Source organism: Hemiscyllium ocellatum, chromosome 30 (genome assembly GCF_020745735.1).
Source record: "Hemiscyllium ocellatum isolate sHemOce1 chromosome 30, sHemOce1.pat.X.cur, whole genome shotgun sequence".
In the NCBI taxonomy this organism is placed as follows: domain Eukaryota; kingdom Metazoa; phylum Chordata; class Chondrichthyes; order Orectolobiformes; family Hemiscylliidae; genus Hemiscyllium; species Hemiscyllium ocellatum.
In genome coordinates this window covers 21658208-21676158 of record NC_083430.1, presented here as the reverse complement: position 1 = coordinate 21676158, position 17951 = coordinate 21658208, and the positions used below count along the sequence as shown (strand labels likewise).

Below are 17951 nucleotides of genomic sequence, written 5' to 3'. Positions count from 1 at the left end.
AACCTATCGTTAATTACAGATCCACCCAACCCCTCCTTAAAATTACTCACTGTCCCAGCATCCACCACACTCCCAGCTGGTGAATTCCATAGATTGATGACCAGTTGACAGGAATAATTTCTTCTCATCTGTTTTAAATCTGCTATGTCCGTACAGTCTTGCCATCGACTGTCACCTTGAGCTGCAGTAAGGAATTAAGGATTACGGTGAGTGGACGGCTAAGTGGAGCTGAGTCTGTGAAATGATTGGCTATGATCTTATTGAATGGCGGAGCAAGGGCGATGAGTCACATGGCCCACTCCTGCTCTATTTCTCATGTTCCTATATACAATTACTCAGCGTGCTCCTGTTAGAGACCTTGCCAGTGACTTGTGGATTTCGAGGATGGAGGGACACTCCTGAAGAGGGAAAAAGGGCAGTTCCGCCTTGAAGTGACTATAGCCCTCTGCAAGGGGCCACACTTGTGACTTGAGTGAGACACAGTTACCTGGGCAAGTCAAAGGAGCCCATCCTTGCCATCAAGAGGGAGGCAAACACAGAGTTTGATCAGCTGCTGATGTCCTTCGCATCAAAGACAAGGATAGTCTGCCTACTGACCCAGATCCTACAGCCTCCCACAGTAAAGAATTCCAAGATTCATCACCCTCTGAGAGAAGAAATTCCTCCTCATCCCTGTCGTAAACATGGATGACTCCTTACTCTGAGATTATGTCCTCTGGTCTTAGACTGTACCACAAGGAAAAAAGTCTTTTTATATCCAACTTATCAAGCTCCTTAAAGATCTGGTAATGCTTCTGTAACTGTTCTGTCTCTTTAACCCCATTCAAGCTTTATGGGTGAAACTGTAACCTTCACTCCCACTAAATCGTTCCCAAGTAATAATTCAATTCCAACCAAAAGTAATTTCTAAATAAGTCCTGCTCCCACTGATCCAGTTAACAAGCCATAGTCTTTCAATTTATTTTATACAATGGAACTGGGATGCACTCTCCACTTATCCCGTTAATTAGCATTTTGGCTTTCATTTCACTCTCGAGAGGGAAAAAGAATTCCTTCTGTTGCAAAACAGTGATGAACAGCTCCAGTGCTCCCTTAATATAGTTATGATTTTAATGGCATCACCTGAAGTAAAAATAGTTATCTTCTCTTTTGATATAAACCTTTTATATCTTTCATCTACCCTTTTCACCTCTGTTGCACTCAGCAATGTTTACTTCCTTTTCTCTAATTGTAATTCAATTTGGAATTTTATCCGTGGGATTTACATTTTGAGCACCTTTTTTTTGACTCACTCCTACAAACTCCAATAGGTCCCATCAGCGTTTCTTGCCATGTACAGCATTCCGAACAATGAAAATATCTAAACATGCTATGATTTTGCCTCCACCTTCAACACCTTCCCTGTCCCCAATTTTGCTTCTTGATACATGCTATAGTGACAGTGCAGGATGTTTACCTTTTGATATTTGCAAGGACCTTTTCAGTGGAAGGAGCAAGTGTGAGGTGCCCCATTTGTGCTGGATATGACTCTGCTAGCCATATATTAGTCATGCACTGGTCAGCTGCTGCTGTTCCCTACCTGACACTAGTCAGACCAACCAACAAGATCCTGGATAACTGACAGCCCTTTAAATGTCCCTGTACTGCACAGTTTCTTGCTTCTCCACAACAAAACTCAAAGCTGCTTTAAGGACTCTACACCATTCAATTACCAAAAGAAAAGGAAAGATTCGTACTTTGTTTTCCCCTCTTGGTTATTCTTGATTTCTTTTAGTCTTCAACTTGTAATTTCTTTCAAGCTCTGAGCTGGTGACACCTCATTTCAGTCATGATCTACTTTTGCTTTTGCTGCCACCTAGTGGTCTAATCTAGAATATCAATGAGGCCCAACTCTGTCTTATTTCTCAGTGGAAGTTCATTCATCAAGTTTGGATGAGTCTGCACAGCCTTGAGAAAAGAAATATGAACCTGATATAGATTTAATCCTTCTCCAAGTGATTTAAAGCTACAAACTAATCCCAGGTTTGACAACAGTAGGAAATAATTTTAAATGTGAACTGACATATTGTCAGGCAGCAGATCATAGAATCCCTACAGCGTGGAAGCAGGCCATTCTGCCCATCCAGTCTTCACCAACCCTCTGAAGAACATCCCACCCAAATCCACACGCCTACTCTGTCCCTGTAACCCTGCATTTCCCATGGCTAACCCACCCAGACTGTACATCCCGAAACACTATGGGTAATTTAGCATAGCTAGTCCACCTAACCTGCACATCCTCTGACTGTGGGAGGAAACCCTCACAAACACGAGGGGAAAATGTACAAACTCCACACAGACAGTCATCCAGAGCTGGAATTGAACCCGGATCCCTGACGCTGTGAGGCAGCAGTGCTAACCATTGAGTCACCATGCTGCTAGATCCTGGTGAAATATGACAATTTGGAATCGAGCAGGTGTGGACTGATGCTTGGGATAGGGATTATTTAATATATATGGCTAGCAGAGTCATCTGCACTGCCAGTCCTCTGTTGCCACATGTCTGGGTCTTTGTCAGATTTTCATTGCTTCCTGCTCTATGATTCCATGACAGCCATTTACAATTCTCTGCAACCAGGTTTTGGTTCTAGATCATTCTCATATTGATTTTCATCATCACACTTCGGTCATTTGCTCATACCCCTCCTTATCCTGTCACAGTCTTATATGAGTCTTACACAAATGAAAAAATTCCACACAGGGAACAAATAAGACTATACTCTTATAGTCCAACCTTTCAGCATGTGTATGCACCATCTCACATAAGACAGAGTCAAAGACACCACCCTTAAGTTAATGGGTCTAAGCCAGAGTGGCAATAAGATCTGCTCACTGATCCCAGCAGCCCAAACGTATCACCTCAATGATACAATAACTGGCTGTTCAATAGGCTCATCCAACTCATGCTTATAAGGGTAGCACGGTGGCTCAGTGGTTAGCAGTGCTGCCTCACAGCACCAGGGTCCTAGGTTCAATTCCACCCTTGGGCGACTGTCTGTGTGGAGTTTGCAAATTCTCCCTGTTTCCTGTGGTTTCCTCCCACAGTCTAAAGATGTGCAGGCTAAAATTGCCCATAGTGTCAGGTAGATCATTCAGAGGGAAATGGGTCTGGGTGGGTTACTCGTCAGTGTGGACTGGTTGGCCGAAGGGCCTGCTTCCACACTTAAGGTAATCTGATGTCACCTTTAACATAAAGAACATCCCAAGGTGGGTCTAAAAAAAAACTCTTCATGTATTTCTTTTCTTAATACATTCATAGGATCTGGGTATTAGTTACCAGCTTATCATTTGAGGGATAGATAACAGCCAACCAAATTGCTGTGGATTTGGTGTCACATGTAGGCCAGAATATGTAAGGATGGCAGATTTCCTTCATTCGAGCACATCTGTGATGTTAATGGACTTTTTTAATCAACTGTTTCAATCAGAAACAGATTTTTCACTGAATACAGATTTCACCATCTGCCCTGGTAGATTTTTAACTCATGTCCCTAGACCATTACCTTGGGGTTCTGAATTAGGAGTCCTGTGACATTACACCTACATCACTGCCTCCTCCACTGTGTATCTCATCAATTCAACAGCAAATGAAATAGAATATGTACAACAATTAACCAACTGGCTGACTGCATGTAAAGACAATGAGTGAATGGAATTATTATCCATCAGTTTTGTACTGTCCGACATAGACTGTTGGCAAATTCGCCAGGAATGGTTATGGGCTGTCACACTGTGCCCGAGTTGGATTTTAATAAGCAGCTGTGGTTTTGCCTAGAAACAGTGAAATTTCCAGCAAGCAACAGGAGACAATGGTCATAAGGTGGAATGCTGCTTGATTCCCTCCCCAGTCTCACCTCCAGACAGTAATGCAATGGGGTATTGAAGTCTGGAAGCAGATATAAGGCAAAGCTAGGAAGCCTATTATCAGCTGGATATTCCTTCAAAAATGTGTTCATTTTCAAAATCACTGTCCTGACATTCAGCTTCCTGGTGTGTCCAATTGCAGAGAATACCCTGAGTTCAGATCAGTCATGATCTTGTAAAAGACAGAGCGGACTTGAAAGGCCAAATGGTCTACTTCAGCTCCTATTTCATACATTAATATGTTAGTTAACTCCAGCAGAGTTCCCAGTCTATGGGCATCACACTTGTATGGATCAATTAACACACATTATTCTCCTGCCTCCTGACAACTATCTATAATAGCCAGATGCTCCACCTCACTCACTTCCTCTCCTGTTAAAATCCTCATCTACAGCCCCTGTACTCAGTCCTCTACTCACCAACTGCTCCACTCCTTTCCTCTCAATGCCCTTCAAACCCATCTGGCCTGAAGCATTAACTCCACTCATCCCTTCACCAAAGTTGCTCATAGTCCACAGAAACAGACCCTTCAGCCCAACCAGTCCACACCAAACTTCATCCCAAACTAAACTAGTTCCACCTGCCTGCTCCTGGCTAATATCACTCCAAACCTTTCCTACCCATGTATCCATCAAATGTCTTTTCAACATTGTAATTGTACCGGTATCCACCACTTCCTCAAAGTTCATTCCACACTCGATTCATTTTCCGTGCAAAGAATTTGCCTTGTGTCTTTTTTAAATTAGATTAGATTAGATTAGACTTACAGTGTGGAAACAGGCCCTTCGGCCCAACAAGTCCACACCGACCCGCCGAAGTGCAACCCACCCATACCCTTACATTTACCCCTTACCTAACACTACGGGCAATTTAGCATGGCCAATTCACCTGACCCGCACATCTTTGTGACTGTGGGAGGAAACCGGAGCACCCGGAGGAAACCCACGCAGACACGGGGAGAACGTGCAAACTCCACACAGTCAGTCGCCTGAGTCGGGAATTGAACCCAGGTCTCTGGTGCTGTGAGGCAGCAGTGCTAACCACTGTGCCACCGTGCCACCAAATGTCTCCTCTCACCTTAAAAATGTGCTTCCTTGACTTGAAATGCCCCTTGTTATTTCTGTTTTAATTTCAGATTTACAGCTACACTTTGCTTTTGTTGCAGAGAATGTCCTGCCCTGTCTCCAAGACTGACTAGTTCACATTCTGAAGGCAAACCAATAAAGGCACTGCGACACTCTTTCTGACTGGATGGCTGGGGCGTGAAAGCACTATTCGGATTGGGTCAGTTCATCAGCTTTCTGTCGATCAGAGAAATCAAGGACTCGACTGCAGCAGAGGTTGTGAGAAATGGAGTAGAGAAGTCAATGAGTATGAGAGAGACTGATTTGTGTCATGGTTGAAAGCTTCAACAAGACTTTGGAATGAGATAAAGCACAGGAGAAGGCCAGCAAGTAACAGTTGTCAGAAAGTGGTGGATTTCATTGAGTTGCTGAAAATGATTAGGGTAAGATACAGAACATAACTGGTGCAGATTTCAACTGAATAGTTCACTCATTCAGTTCAATTGAAACCTGGATTTTTAACTGGCATACAGCTAGCAGTATCGGAGGTTACAAGTATACAATTTCCAGGTTACAGGCTATCAAAACCACTAACATTTTTACAATTACAATTAAATAGAAGATAATAGAGTGAGGGTAGATGAGTTCACTTATTCTCTGTCCTTCCACTCCAGCTCAGTACCATCCCAAACTACTGGCTTGAAAGAGGTTCACTTTAGATCCAGTTTCCCAGTGCACAAACTGTCCATTCCACCTCATTTAAGAGTTTACAAGAAACCAAACTGGGTGTGATTTTTCCCTCTCTCTGGAGCTAGTGACAAAGCTGTCAAACAAGTGAAATGTTAGGGCAAGTTGGCCCTGGACAGGAACTCACCCAGTTCTTTACACTTCATTAGCTTAGCTCTCAATATGGATGACCAGCTTGATCCACCACCAATTAATGCCCTGAAGTGGTCAAGCGGGCAATCAGAGGCACAGATAAATGGCAAGGGGGTGGCCTGTGAAAGCCAACTCCTGCCCTTGCCACCAACCTCCCTGTGCCCCATCTCTCCCCATGTCGCCAACCCAAGGAATGATATAAAAAGTAGTTGGCTTCTCGCAGTTGGATGCGCCAAGGGCTAGGCCTCAACTGATGGACCTTTGGAGTCAGATGCTGCTGGCCTCTGACTGGCTGGCAACTTGGGATGCCAGTGTTGAGACCTGTGATTCTCTGAGCTGATTGGTGGGTCAGTTGGAGGATCTTCTCAGCTGTTGGGGTGGCACGTTAGTCGTCACATCTCACCTCCTGCTGCCCAGGACCCCCCCAACCCAAATCTCCCCAGAGTGAGGAAATTCCATCCACTGATGCATTGCAAAGGTAGTCAGGAGAGACAGGGGTCGTATTTGCTGTGCTGTTTGATATTTTACTAGGACCTCATCGCTCACCATTATTTGAGGGTGAAGAGCCTTGTTTCTTCATTCAATTCTCACAGTTCACTTCACTGATTACTTTATCCTGTGGAGTTAGATGTACCTCAGCACTTGACTACCCTTACTTGTCAGCGATGTGGAGGAATAACAAGAGTTTCTGATTGATCAGTGTGCTCACAGCAAGAGCCATAGTAATCACGAGTGAGCCTGACTGAAGTGCATTTTACTGGACTTTGGAATTTCTTACCCATCATGACGATTGAAAGGGCAATATTACTGACTTCCTGCATGAACTTCAACCCAAACGCCAGGAGAAAACCTCCAATCAATTCGATCCAGCCTACTGCCTTTTGGTAATTCATGGGATCGACCTCGATCCCCTCATCGATTAAAGGAAACACTTGAGCGAATTTCACAAACTCATCAACCTATGGAGAAACAACATATAAAGGGAATGAAAATCAGTAATATTGTGTGGCAAGACAATGTGATATGCTGGGGGAGGCTAAGTAAGCAAATAAGGACAGCTTATTTCTTTGTTCAACCCCAACAGCACAAGGTCACAATGAAATCTCCTTCATGTACCACTCTCCTCTTAACACATCTGTACAGTTTTCATAACTGGCATCAACTAATCATTTATCCAAAACACAGAGGCTGGTATTGCAGTGCCAGGACTCAGTGCCCGGTCAGAGATGTCCACTTTCTGATGGGACATGTTGGGGAGAATCTGCTATCGGGGTACCCACATTGGGGCTAGGGAGGGGAGCACCATTATTAAAGCAGACACTGTCAGATACCAGCTAAAACACAGCCATGTAAAATAAACCCAGCCACTGCAGGACTGTCTGCCTGGGGCCACATTCCTGGGGGATTAGAACATGTCCGCCAGTTTCAGATCATCCTGTTACACTCTCATTGTTAATAAAGGAAACCGGTAACTATCGGATAGTGTAAATCGCACCGATACTACACTTGATTGATAAAGTACTTGCTAATGCCTCCGCTGACGTCAAACTCATTCGGGTCCAATGTTAAATGATAATATCTGTATATTCAACTATGGAGAACTATTGTGAACGCCCAGACAGCCAGACGCATGGCAATGAGGAAACCCTTCCAAACAATGAACTTTTAATTTACAAGATCGGAAACTGCCGAACCCAGGATGTCTGCCCATTGTTCAGCACAGCAGGAGTGGGACAGGTATCTCGGGGCAGCCAATAGAGACACTAATCCATTCACAGACAGGTGAACCGACCAATGAAAGGGCCGAACAAGGGGAACCTGACCGGGAACTCGAGGAAGCGCGAAGTATAACCGCACCAGATCCGAAGGGAGAGACAGAACGCCTTCTCCAACGAATTTGCATGCTTTTGAATTAGTTGTATAGTTTGCCAGTCTTGATTCTGTAATAAACGGTGTTTTTGCTCCAAACTCTAGCCGGTTTGATCTCTCCTTCCAACGAACACGTAGAGACGAGACCATTCGGTTTCCGTCTCAACAGACATTAAACAGAGATCACGTTAACCCCTTCATTTTGTTTGAAATAATGCCATGTGATCTTTTACAAGAAAAGCAAGAGTGCTTTACCCAGTGTGCTGAACAATATTTACCCCTTGTCCAATACTGATCATTTGCTTTTTGTTGTCTGTGAGACTGCCACACAAACTGGCTGCAAGCTTTCTTACATTACAAAGCTTGCAAAGTACATAATTGGTGATAAAAGTGTTGGAAATTGGAGATTGTGGAAGGTTCCAGAGAGATGTAAGTCTTTCTTTCTATAAAAAAGTTGAACTCAACATCACACCTCATATTCTCATTTGCCCCTTGGAAACTTTAACGTAGTGATCAATCTGCCTCCATTAAAATTGTACAATCCTCCAAATGGTCTTGTAGCACAATGGACAGTGTTCCCACCTCCTCGCTCAATTCTCCAGGTTCCATCTCCGTTTCAGGACTTAATAGCTACAGAAGACAAGGGCATAACGTGGCCAAGCAGATTGATTTTTAATGTCAAATCTTTCCAAATCACCCCTGGTACTGGTAAGATTGGGAGAGTCTCCTGTTTCGAGTAAAAAGTGAGGTCTGCAGATGCTGGAGATCAGAGCTGAAAATTTGTTGCTGGTTAAAGCACAGCAGGTCAGGCAGCATCCAAGGAACAGGAAATTCGACGTTTCGGGCCAGAGCCCTTCACACATTCCTGATGAAGGGCTCTGGCCCGAAACGTCGAATTTCCTGTTCCTTGGATGCTGCCTGACCTGCTGTGCTTTAACCAGCAACAAATTTTCAGCTCAGAGTCTCCTGTTTCCCCATGTTCAATGTAGAGTGGTGCCCTCAAATCATAATTCCTTGTGACAAGGTAGCAGGAAAATCTAGCAATGGAAACATATATATATAAACATATGCCTTGACTGCTTCACAGGCCAGGAGGCATGGGATGCGGACATTTTCTTCAAATGCATTGTTGTGAATTCCCATTTGAACAAGAGGAAGGTATGACTTATATGATGATTCCAGCTACAGCAATAGTGACAAGTGAGCTTCAGGAATGGAATTTGGCTTGACAGATCCCAAATTTATTTTTTGCAGATGGTTACTGTTGTGGTTAGTCACTAAAGCATATTCACATGAGGCTGCAAATGTTTTTGAACGGAAGAGTATTATACTATTACATAAAAGAAAGAAAACAAAAGCTGTATATTTTACTACATATGAGACAGTTACAAAGACCTTAACACAAACAGAAGTTTCAACAGGTTTCCCTGCACTACCCTTTCACAGACATTCACTCACACAGAAATATCACTCCCATCTCAATTCTCATAATGCCTTATTTAACTGACTGTTCCCAATTATTTCCTTTAGATTCTGAGAGGTTTAAGTCTGCTTTCATATTCTGTTGGAATGAACCTTTTTTCAATTCTAATGGCCTAAGCTTCTCTTCAGTTCACATAGTCGAACTCTTTACACACTCTCACAACCTGGATGCTTCACAAACTAAAAACAATTCTGCCATGGTGATTTTTTTTTCTGATTTGAAGACTCTAATTTGAGGTCAAAACAAAACAAGAGGTGCTGCACTATTTACCCTGCCCGTCATAAACTCAGCAGTTTAAACATTTTGTCCATTAACACCATAGCTGTATGACTAGCACTTAACTGAAGTCACAAGCTTTTTTGGAAATACGTATTCAGGTCACTATTCAAATGGATTATTGGACCTCATAAGGAAAAACATTCACAACACTGACTAAAATCTGTCTCTAAGATCCAAATCCCAAATGATACTGATGTATCTACAAATACACATTCTATTACACTTACTCCTTTTCAGTAAATTCCAACTACAACTTTAAAACACAGAGAAACTTGCATTGCAGAGAGAGGGATTACAGGGAGACACGGTCTGTTATGAAAGAAGTTTTATTTATTTTTTTGCTTATTAAGGTGAAGGATTTCCTTTTCTTCTCCAATTCATAGTGATATCTCAAATGAGCATGTGAAGTTTTAGTTCTTAATAGCTAACAGGCAGGTTTTTACCCTTTCTCGCATACACACCCAATCATCCTATCCCTGTCAGAGTTCCTTCAATTAGCAATGCATCTCGACTTTTGATCTCTGTTCAAGGTTTCGTTTTCAAATGCAGTGGAGCAAATTCTCACATGAAGAAGAGGATAATTATGACAAAGAGTTATCACTTGACTAATGGTGCCCATCTCCCTGCAGCCGGCATGGCTGTATCATGGTGGTTGATAGCTTCCTTTCTAGGACATACAGTCCAGAAGGAGGGCAGAATTGGATACTCATCAAGGAATAGGGTTTGAATGTTAGACAATGCACTTCTTTTCCACCGGCCACTGTTATTGGGACAGGAATGGCTCCCGTAATGGTACTGACCACCTTCGGAATTTTCACTATCGATCTGCCTGGCAGAATTTATCATTTTGATCATCAAGCTAAAGAGAGGACCTCCTGGTGTCAATTCATTTACCATTATAATCATATATCACATTAGCAAACAGACACTGCGTATTGCAAACATATAACTTCTAAAAAGCCCCCTTCTTATTCTTTGCTATGTCCCCTCCTCTCCTGATAAAGGTTTAGAAATCCGGGCTGGAATTACAGCTAGTCCATTACTAACTCGCCAAGTGACAAATCATTATGCAAATATCTGCTTCTTTAAGAGCTACAAATCCTTGTGTACTGTTTCTAGCGCCCTGGTTAATGCATTCTGATAAATTCCTGCATGTCTCTGTTTGTGAAACAGTTACCAATTGATGCACACAAGCATTTGGATCAAATATGTCAAGAACTGTGCAAAAAAACAGCACACAGAGAAATATCAACTCAAAGCACTTATTTATTTTCTAATGCTGAAGGTGATAGCAGATATCAGTGTCCAGCACAGGTTACCAAGGAGAAAGCCAAGGGCCGAGAATGCAATCCACATTGCAAGGAGTTAAGGCGTCTGCACATTGAATGCAGGTCATGTCCTTCGGGATAAACTGCTTTATAACATGAAGAGAGCACATTGAAATAAATTCAATCTGCTCCCAGCACCTAGTGCCTGACCTCACTTTGAAACCATTATGGAAGGAGACAGAGTAAAGATGCAACCTGGCAGCCCCATTGGGAAATGTTGGAGCACTTAAAGATACAGTGGCTGCACAAGCAGCAGTTTTGGAACAGAATTTCTCCTCCTCGATTTTCTAATATCTTTTAGGGCTTGACAGCTTTTTCAAATATAATATAATATCGAGGCACAAAACAAAGGATGTGGATGAGTAATGGAACAATACAAACTCCAAGCTTAGTTTCTGACCGGGTTTCCAGCAGATATGAGGCTGCAGACAGGATTGTAAAGAAGACCTCTGTGAACATTCACATAAACATGCTACTTAGGGCCACTCAGCTTCTCAAACCTACTGCACCATTCAATAAGATCATGGGTAAGTTATTAACTCCACAGCCCACCCCCTGTAACTTTTCACACACTTGTTTATTAAGAATCTAACTATGGCTTTAAAATAGTCATAACCTCTGCCTTTTAAGAAAAAAGTTTCAAAGACTCACTACCCTGAAAAAGAAAATTATCTTCATCGCCATTTTAAATGAGTGACCCCTTCCTTATTTTTAAACATTGATCCTGAGCTCAAGATTCTCACACCTGTCAATACCATCTAGGATCTTGTCCGATGCATTGAAACCATCTCCTCTTCTAAATTCCTGTGAACACAGGTCTAACTGGTTCAACTTTCCTCATAACAAAGCACAGATATTAAACTGTGTCGATAGTAGTCATGATTTGGAGATGTTGTGTTGGACTGGAGTCCAACACAACATCTCCAAGTTAAAAATCACACAACACCAGGTTATAGTGCAACAAGTTTAATTGGAAGCACCCTAGCTTTCGGAGTGACGCACCTTCATCACCTGATGAAGGAGCATTGCTCCGAAAGCTAGTGTGCTTCCAATTAAACCTGAGATTAGATTACCTACAGTGTGGAAACAGGCCCTTCGGCCCAACAAGTCCACACCGACCCGCCGAAGCGCAACCCACCCATACATATACCCCTTACCTAACACTACAGGCAATTTAGCATGGCCAATTCACCTGACCCGCACATCTTTGGACTGTGGGAGGAAACCGGAGCACCCGGAGGAAACCCACGCAGACATGGGGAGAACGTGCAAACTCCACACAGACAGTCGCCTGAGGCGGGAATTGAACCCAGGTCCCTGGCGCTGTGAGGCAGCAGTGTTAACCACTGTGCCACTGTGCCACCTGTTGGACTATAACCTGGCGTTGTGTATTTTTAACTTAATATTAAACTGAGTAAACCACCACTAAACAGCTTCCGATACATTTCAACCACAAAGAACTTCAACCACAACTTTGAACACAAGAGAAAATTGCACTGGAGAGAGAGAGATTACAGGGAGCCATAGTCCATTATGAAAGAAGTCTGATTCCTTTTTTTTTGATTATGGAATGTTAAGGGGAAAGATTTCCTCTTTTTCTCCTATTTTTAGCAAAACCTTAAATGAGCATGTAAAGGTGTAGTTCTTAATAACTAACAGTCAAGGTTTACCATTTCCCACATACCCACCCACTCATCCCTCTCCTGTCAGAACTCCTTTGATCAGAAAATCTCAAATCAAATGCTGACACCCCCAGGAGGCCAATATACTGTACCCAGTACCCAAATGTAGTCTCACCAACAACTGAAACTTAATCTCCTTCCCCTGTAATAAAAATAAATTCTACTAGTTTTCCAAATTATTTGCTCTGTTTGCATACTAATGTTTTGTGGATTGACGCAACAGGACACCCAGATCCCTCTGCATCTCAGATTTGGCAATCCCGCACCACTTAGATATTTGTTTTAAAATCATTCCTGCCAAAATGCACAATATTCCCACATTATACTCCATTTGCCAGAACTTTTCCCAATCACCTACAGCTCTTTGTGGCCTTCTTACTTCCTCTTCATAACCTACTTCCCTAACTAACTTTGTCATCAGTAAATTTAGCGATCATGCCTTCTATCCTTTGATCAAAGACACTTGTGAAAATAAGGCTCCAGCATTGATCCTGTGATACATTTTTTGTTACATCTTGCCAACCACAAGATGACCCATCTATATCTAGGTAGCTAATCATCTATCCATGCCAAGATGTTTCCCCTGTATGATCAGATTTTATTTTCCGCAATAAACTTTGATGTGGTACCCTTATCAAAGGCCTTCTATAAATCTAATACAGTACATCCATCAGTTTTCCTTTATCCAGATGTTACTTCCTTAAAACATTATTAAGAGAAGGATTAGTAGGGGGTGGCTCATTGGTAACACTGCTGCCTCACAGCACGAGGGACCTGGGTTCGCTTCAACTCTCAGGCAACTGAGTGCAATTTGTACATTCCCGCCGTATCTGCATGGGTTTCCTCCAGGTGTTCGGGTTTCCTCTCACAGTCCAAAGGTGTGCAGGCTAGGTGGATGGCCATGGGAAATGCAGGCAAAGGATAAGGGATGGGATGTGCTTCAGATGATCAGTGTGGAAGCAATGCGACGAAAGGCCTGCTTTCACAGTACAAGGAGTCTATGATTACAGATTGGTGAAACACGATTTTTCTTTCACAAAACCATTATGACTCTGCCTGATTACCTGGAACCTCTCTATGTGCATTGCTATAACAACTTTAATAATAGATTCTAACACCTCTGTAATGATACATATTAAGCTGACTAACTCGTAGTTCTCTGTATCCTGTTCCTTTCCCTTTTTGAATGAAGGAGTTATATATACTATTTTCCAACCTAATGGAATCTTCCATGAATGTAGAGGATTTTGGACAATTGAAGCAATGACTTATTTCACTGCCCATTTCTTCTCAGACCGTAGAATGAGTTCTATCAGGACACAGGGACTTGTCAGCCATAGCTCCAACAGTTCATAACGTTTTCTTCTTTTGTTTTGCCAGGCATTCTGTTGCTTGTCTCTGTGCGATCAGTTCTCAAATCCATACGGCTCCTATATAAGTAAGATTCCCTTGCCTGAACCTACACGGCTTTTCCGAATTTCCTGCCCCCTGCCCCAGAGCATATATGATCCACTCTAACTTTGGTCCCAGCATGGTTAGCCCTGTGAGCTTGCCTCAGTGCAGCTTCTCCAGCACAGATCAGGCCTGATCTCCACAGGATTCCTTCAGCGCCTCCTGTCCCATGTACTCCTTCAGATTCTTTCAATACTCCCAGGCTTACTACACTAACTACCAGTGTTAAATAAAATATACTCATCACGTTGCAGTGCCTTTCTGATGATCTGATACAACTTTCCTGTTTGTGAAGCCAATTGTTAGAGTAGATTACTTGACAAAATAATCTCAGGAGCCTTGAGGTACAGGTAGATGATCATTTATTGAGCTAATGGTGGGAGAAAAGGTTCCAGGGTAGCACTCTGATACAAGGATCCTTCAGAAATGTCTATATTGTAAGTCATGTAGACAGTACGTTGTGCATTCTGAAATGATCTGTTTGAGACAAATCTCTTGGTTTTCACACACTCCAGAAGTGACAAGTTACTTGCTTCCCCCGCCCCCACCCGTCTGACCCGCTCTTCCCCAGTGCCATCTCCTCTCCGAATCCTGTGCTTCGGTCTTGTCCTTTACTAAACCCCAGTGCTTTGTCTTTCTTGGCTTGGTGTGGGTTCATCCCCAACAACCCATTTCCAAACAAGGCCTTGGGGTTAATGCCAATTCAGTCAACTTACATTTTCACTGAAAATCTGTCTGCCTCATCAGCATCTGAGCATGTTCATGCAGTTTAGAGAATTTTCTTTTTTTAACCTGACCACTTTCTTGAATAAAAATAAATGAAAAATGTCTCGTAAATGATTTATATGATTTAGCTTTCAAGTTAACTACAACACTCTACCTCACTAATCCCAGTTGGAATCTCATGTGGATTTACTTAGAGTCATGCAGCATGGAAACACACCCTTCGGTCCAACTCGTTCATGTTCCCAAGTTTTCCAAACTAAAATAGCCCCACTTGCCTGCCTTTGGCCTATATCCCTCTAAATCTTTCCTGTTCACGTACCTATCCAAATGTCTATGAATGTTATAACTGTGCCTGCATCTAGGGTCAGTGTGGACTCGATGGGCCGAATGGCCTGCTTCCACACTGTAGGGACTCTATGAAAGTTAATTTATGCCATACCCAAATATCCCCCTAACACATATTCTTAATTTCTTTTGTTAATGAACTAATGTTTCATTATGGAAGTGAAATCTGCAACATTGCATGTTAACGTTTTAGTGAGTGCCTATGGTGTTGAAACCAAACCAAAACAAAATATGGTGATCTATCAAGCCAGGTTTCAGTTTGGGATCTGATTTGTCCAGTAATAATATCAGCTTGGATCATAACACTTGCCCACAAAGTCCCACATATTCTTTATTGCACCTCTATATATATTAACCCCATTATGGAAACAGGTGCTTAGAGATACTGTTGCTAGGTAAAAGCAATATTATCAAGATCTACGTAATGTTCTACGCACTGGCTTTGAATCCCATCATGGCAGTTGCTGGTGTTTGGCTTCAACCAAATCTGGCATGATAAGTCTAATGATGACCATGAAACCATTGTTGAATGTTGTGAAAACTTACCTGGTTCACTTATGCCCTTTAGGGAAGAAATTTTGTCATACTTACCTTGGTAGGTCTGCTTGTGACTCCAGACCCACAGGAGTGGCGGTGACTTCGAAATGCCGTTTATAATGGTGGGTGTATCAAACCACTGAAAATGTAATCAGAAGTAATGTCAAAATTTGCCCTGTCAACACTGCAAAGTCATCCTTACCAATATCTGGGAGCTAATGACAACATTGGGAGAGCAGGCTCACAGATCAGTCAACAAATAGCCTGACGAAGGGCTCATGTCCAAAACGTCGACTCTCCTGTTCCTTGGATGCTGCCTGACCTGCTGCGCTTTTCCAGCAATACATTTTCAGCTCTGATCTCCAGCATCTGCAGTCCTCACTTTCTCCTAAATAGCCTGAAATAGTCATACTCACGGAATCAGACCTTACAGATATTGTCGTTCCAGCAGAGTGGTATAAATTTGGGCAGTTGGTGTTTTGGGAGTCTCCCATATTGACTCTAGAACCCATGACGTATCATGGCATCAGGTTAAATGTGGGCATAATCCTTCTCCTTGGATGCTGCCTGACCTGCTGTGCTTTTCCAGCACCACTCTAACCTTGACTCTGATCTCCAGCATCTGCAGTCCTCACTTCCGCCTATAAATACCTTCTGCTGATTATCACATGCATTCTCACTCTCGGCTGTTGAACACATTTGGAGAAAGTACTAAGTGTGGTAAGCTCAAAAAATGAACTGTCAATGTTTTCAGTGCATTAACACTACTGATTGAGCTGGTTGACTCCTGAAGACGTAACTTCTGGACTAGGTCTGCAGCAGATGGTGAGATAACCAACAAAAGTAGAAAACATACTTGACCTCATCCTCATCAATCTGCCTAACACAGATGCAAGTATCCATGTCCAAATCAGTAGGAATGTCCACCACACCCTCCTTGAGGAGACAAAGTCTTTTCTTTATATTGAAGATATTCTCAAATGTGTTGTGTGGCACTATAATTATACTAAATTGGATAGATTTTGACCAGATCTAGCAACTCAAACCAAACTGTACTCCAATACAATCTGCAACATCATGACCTGGCATATTGCCCACTTTACTATTACCATCAAGCCAAGAAGATCAACACTGGTTTAAAGAAGGGTGCAGACGAGCATACCAGAAGCAGAACAAATATACTTTAAAATGAGATGTTAACCTGGTAGAGTTACAAGACCGGATTACTTGCATGCCAAACAACATGAACAGCAAGAGATAGAACTAAGCAATTCCATACAGGCAAATCAGATCTAAGTTCTATAGTCTTACTATATTCAATCATGAATGGTGGTAGACAATTAAACAACTCAGTGGCAGGTGAGGCTCAGAGATATCTCATCTCAATGGGTGACCCAGTGTGAAAGCACCAGTGCATTCTTCAGAGTCCACTGGCCTTTAGAGCATTTCTTACAGGATTGGAAAAGCAGAAGTGCCTCTTCCAAACCTCAGGACAGTCTTTCACCTCCAATTTGTCAAATAAAGACACCTCTAGCATCGGTCATGATCACTGCTAACATTTCCATCCTGACCTGTTGGCTGTCCCCCGAGGATATCTGACCAGCTTTCTTGCCCTGCCTTTCCCACCACTCCCCAATCTGCAGCCAGCCTTGCAGTCCCTCCACCTGAAACCTCTGCTGCTGACGTGCCTTCCCAGCAGCTGGCCAGCCTATTGTTTTCACTGACGTGAGATGTGAAAACAAAAAATAATGGCAAAGGCCTGTTACTACATTTATCATTAGCTTTACTCTATAGCCTTTCCAGATTCCCCTTCTGCCTGGAAGTTCCTTGTGAATAACAGGGCCTATATTTAACCTGAGCTCACAGTAAGCTCTTGTGTTGTGTCTAACAGTCAGTACGCCTCAAAATATCTTCACGGTCTCACCACTATATCATATGCACGTGACTGGAGAGTATAAACGTTTCATATTCCACCTTATCTGGCTTGAAGCATGACAATCTACTGGAAAGATGCTGCTTGGTTGTAACCTAATAGTTTAACATTAGCCCAGACATCTGTGCGCCTGGGGAATATTATGTTTGTTCTTAGTTGTGATAAATGTCTGCTGGATTCTGCAACACCACTCTACAACATTCAGTTTTTTTATACTACAGGAGATAACAAAAGCATTACTGGACCGAGGGGCCTGTTTCCGTGCTGTTAGACTTGATGACTCTGTAAAACCCCGTGCTGAATGTAAACTCACATCATAATGGTAGCAGTGACAACCTACAGAAGGAACAATATCCTAGTGACAAATAGTTGTAAAACTAACTGAAGACCAACTGGATAACAGTTTTGGACAACAAAGATTTCAGGAAAAAGGAGAGTTCCTCAACATTAAGTGGCATTAGCTTCTGCAGC

General features: G+C 42.6%; 1 protein-coding gene across 1 annotated transcript in view; it reads right to left on the bottom strand.

The window, feature by feature from the left end:
• LOC132830098 (transmembrane protein 35B-like) overlaps positions 1-17951 on the bottom strand; it is a 61407-nt gene that overhangs the window by 20200 nt on the left and 23256 nt on the right. The window contains exon 2 of the mRNA XM_060847569.1: positions 6625-6805. Within this exon, the coding sequence (XP_060703552.1) occupies positions 6625-6805 (181 nt within the window). The remainder of the gene's footprint in view (positions 1-6624; positions 6806-17951) is intronic.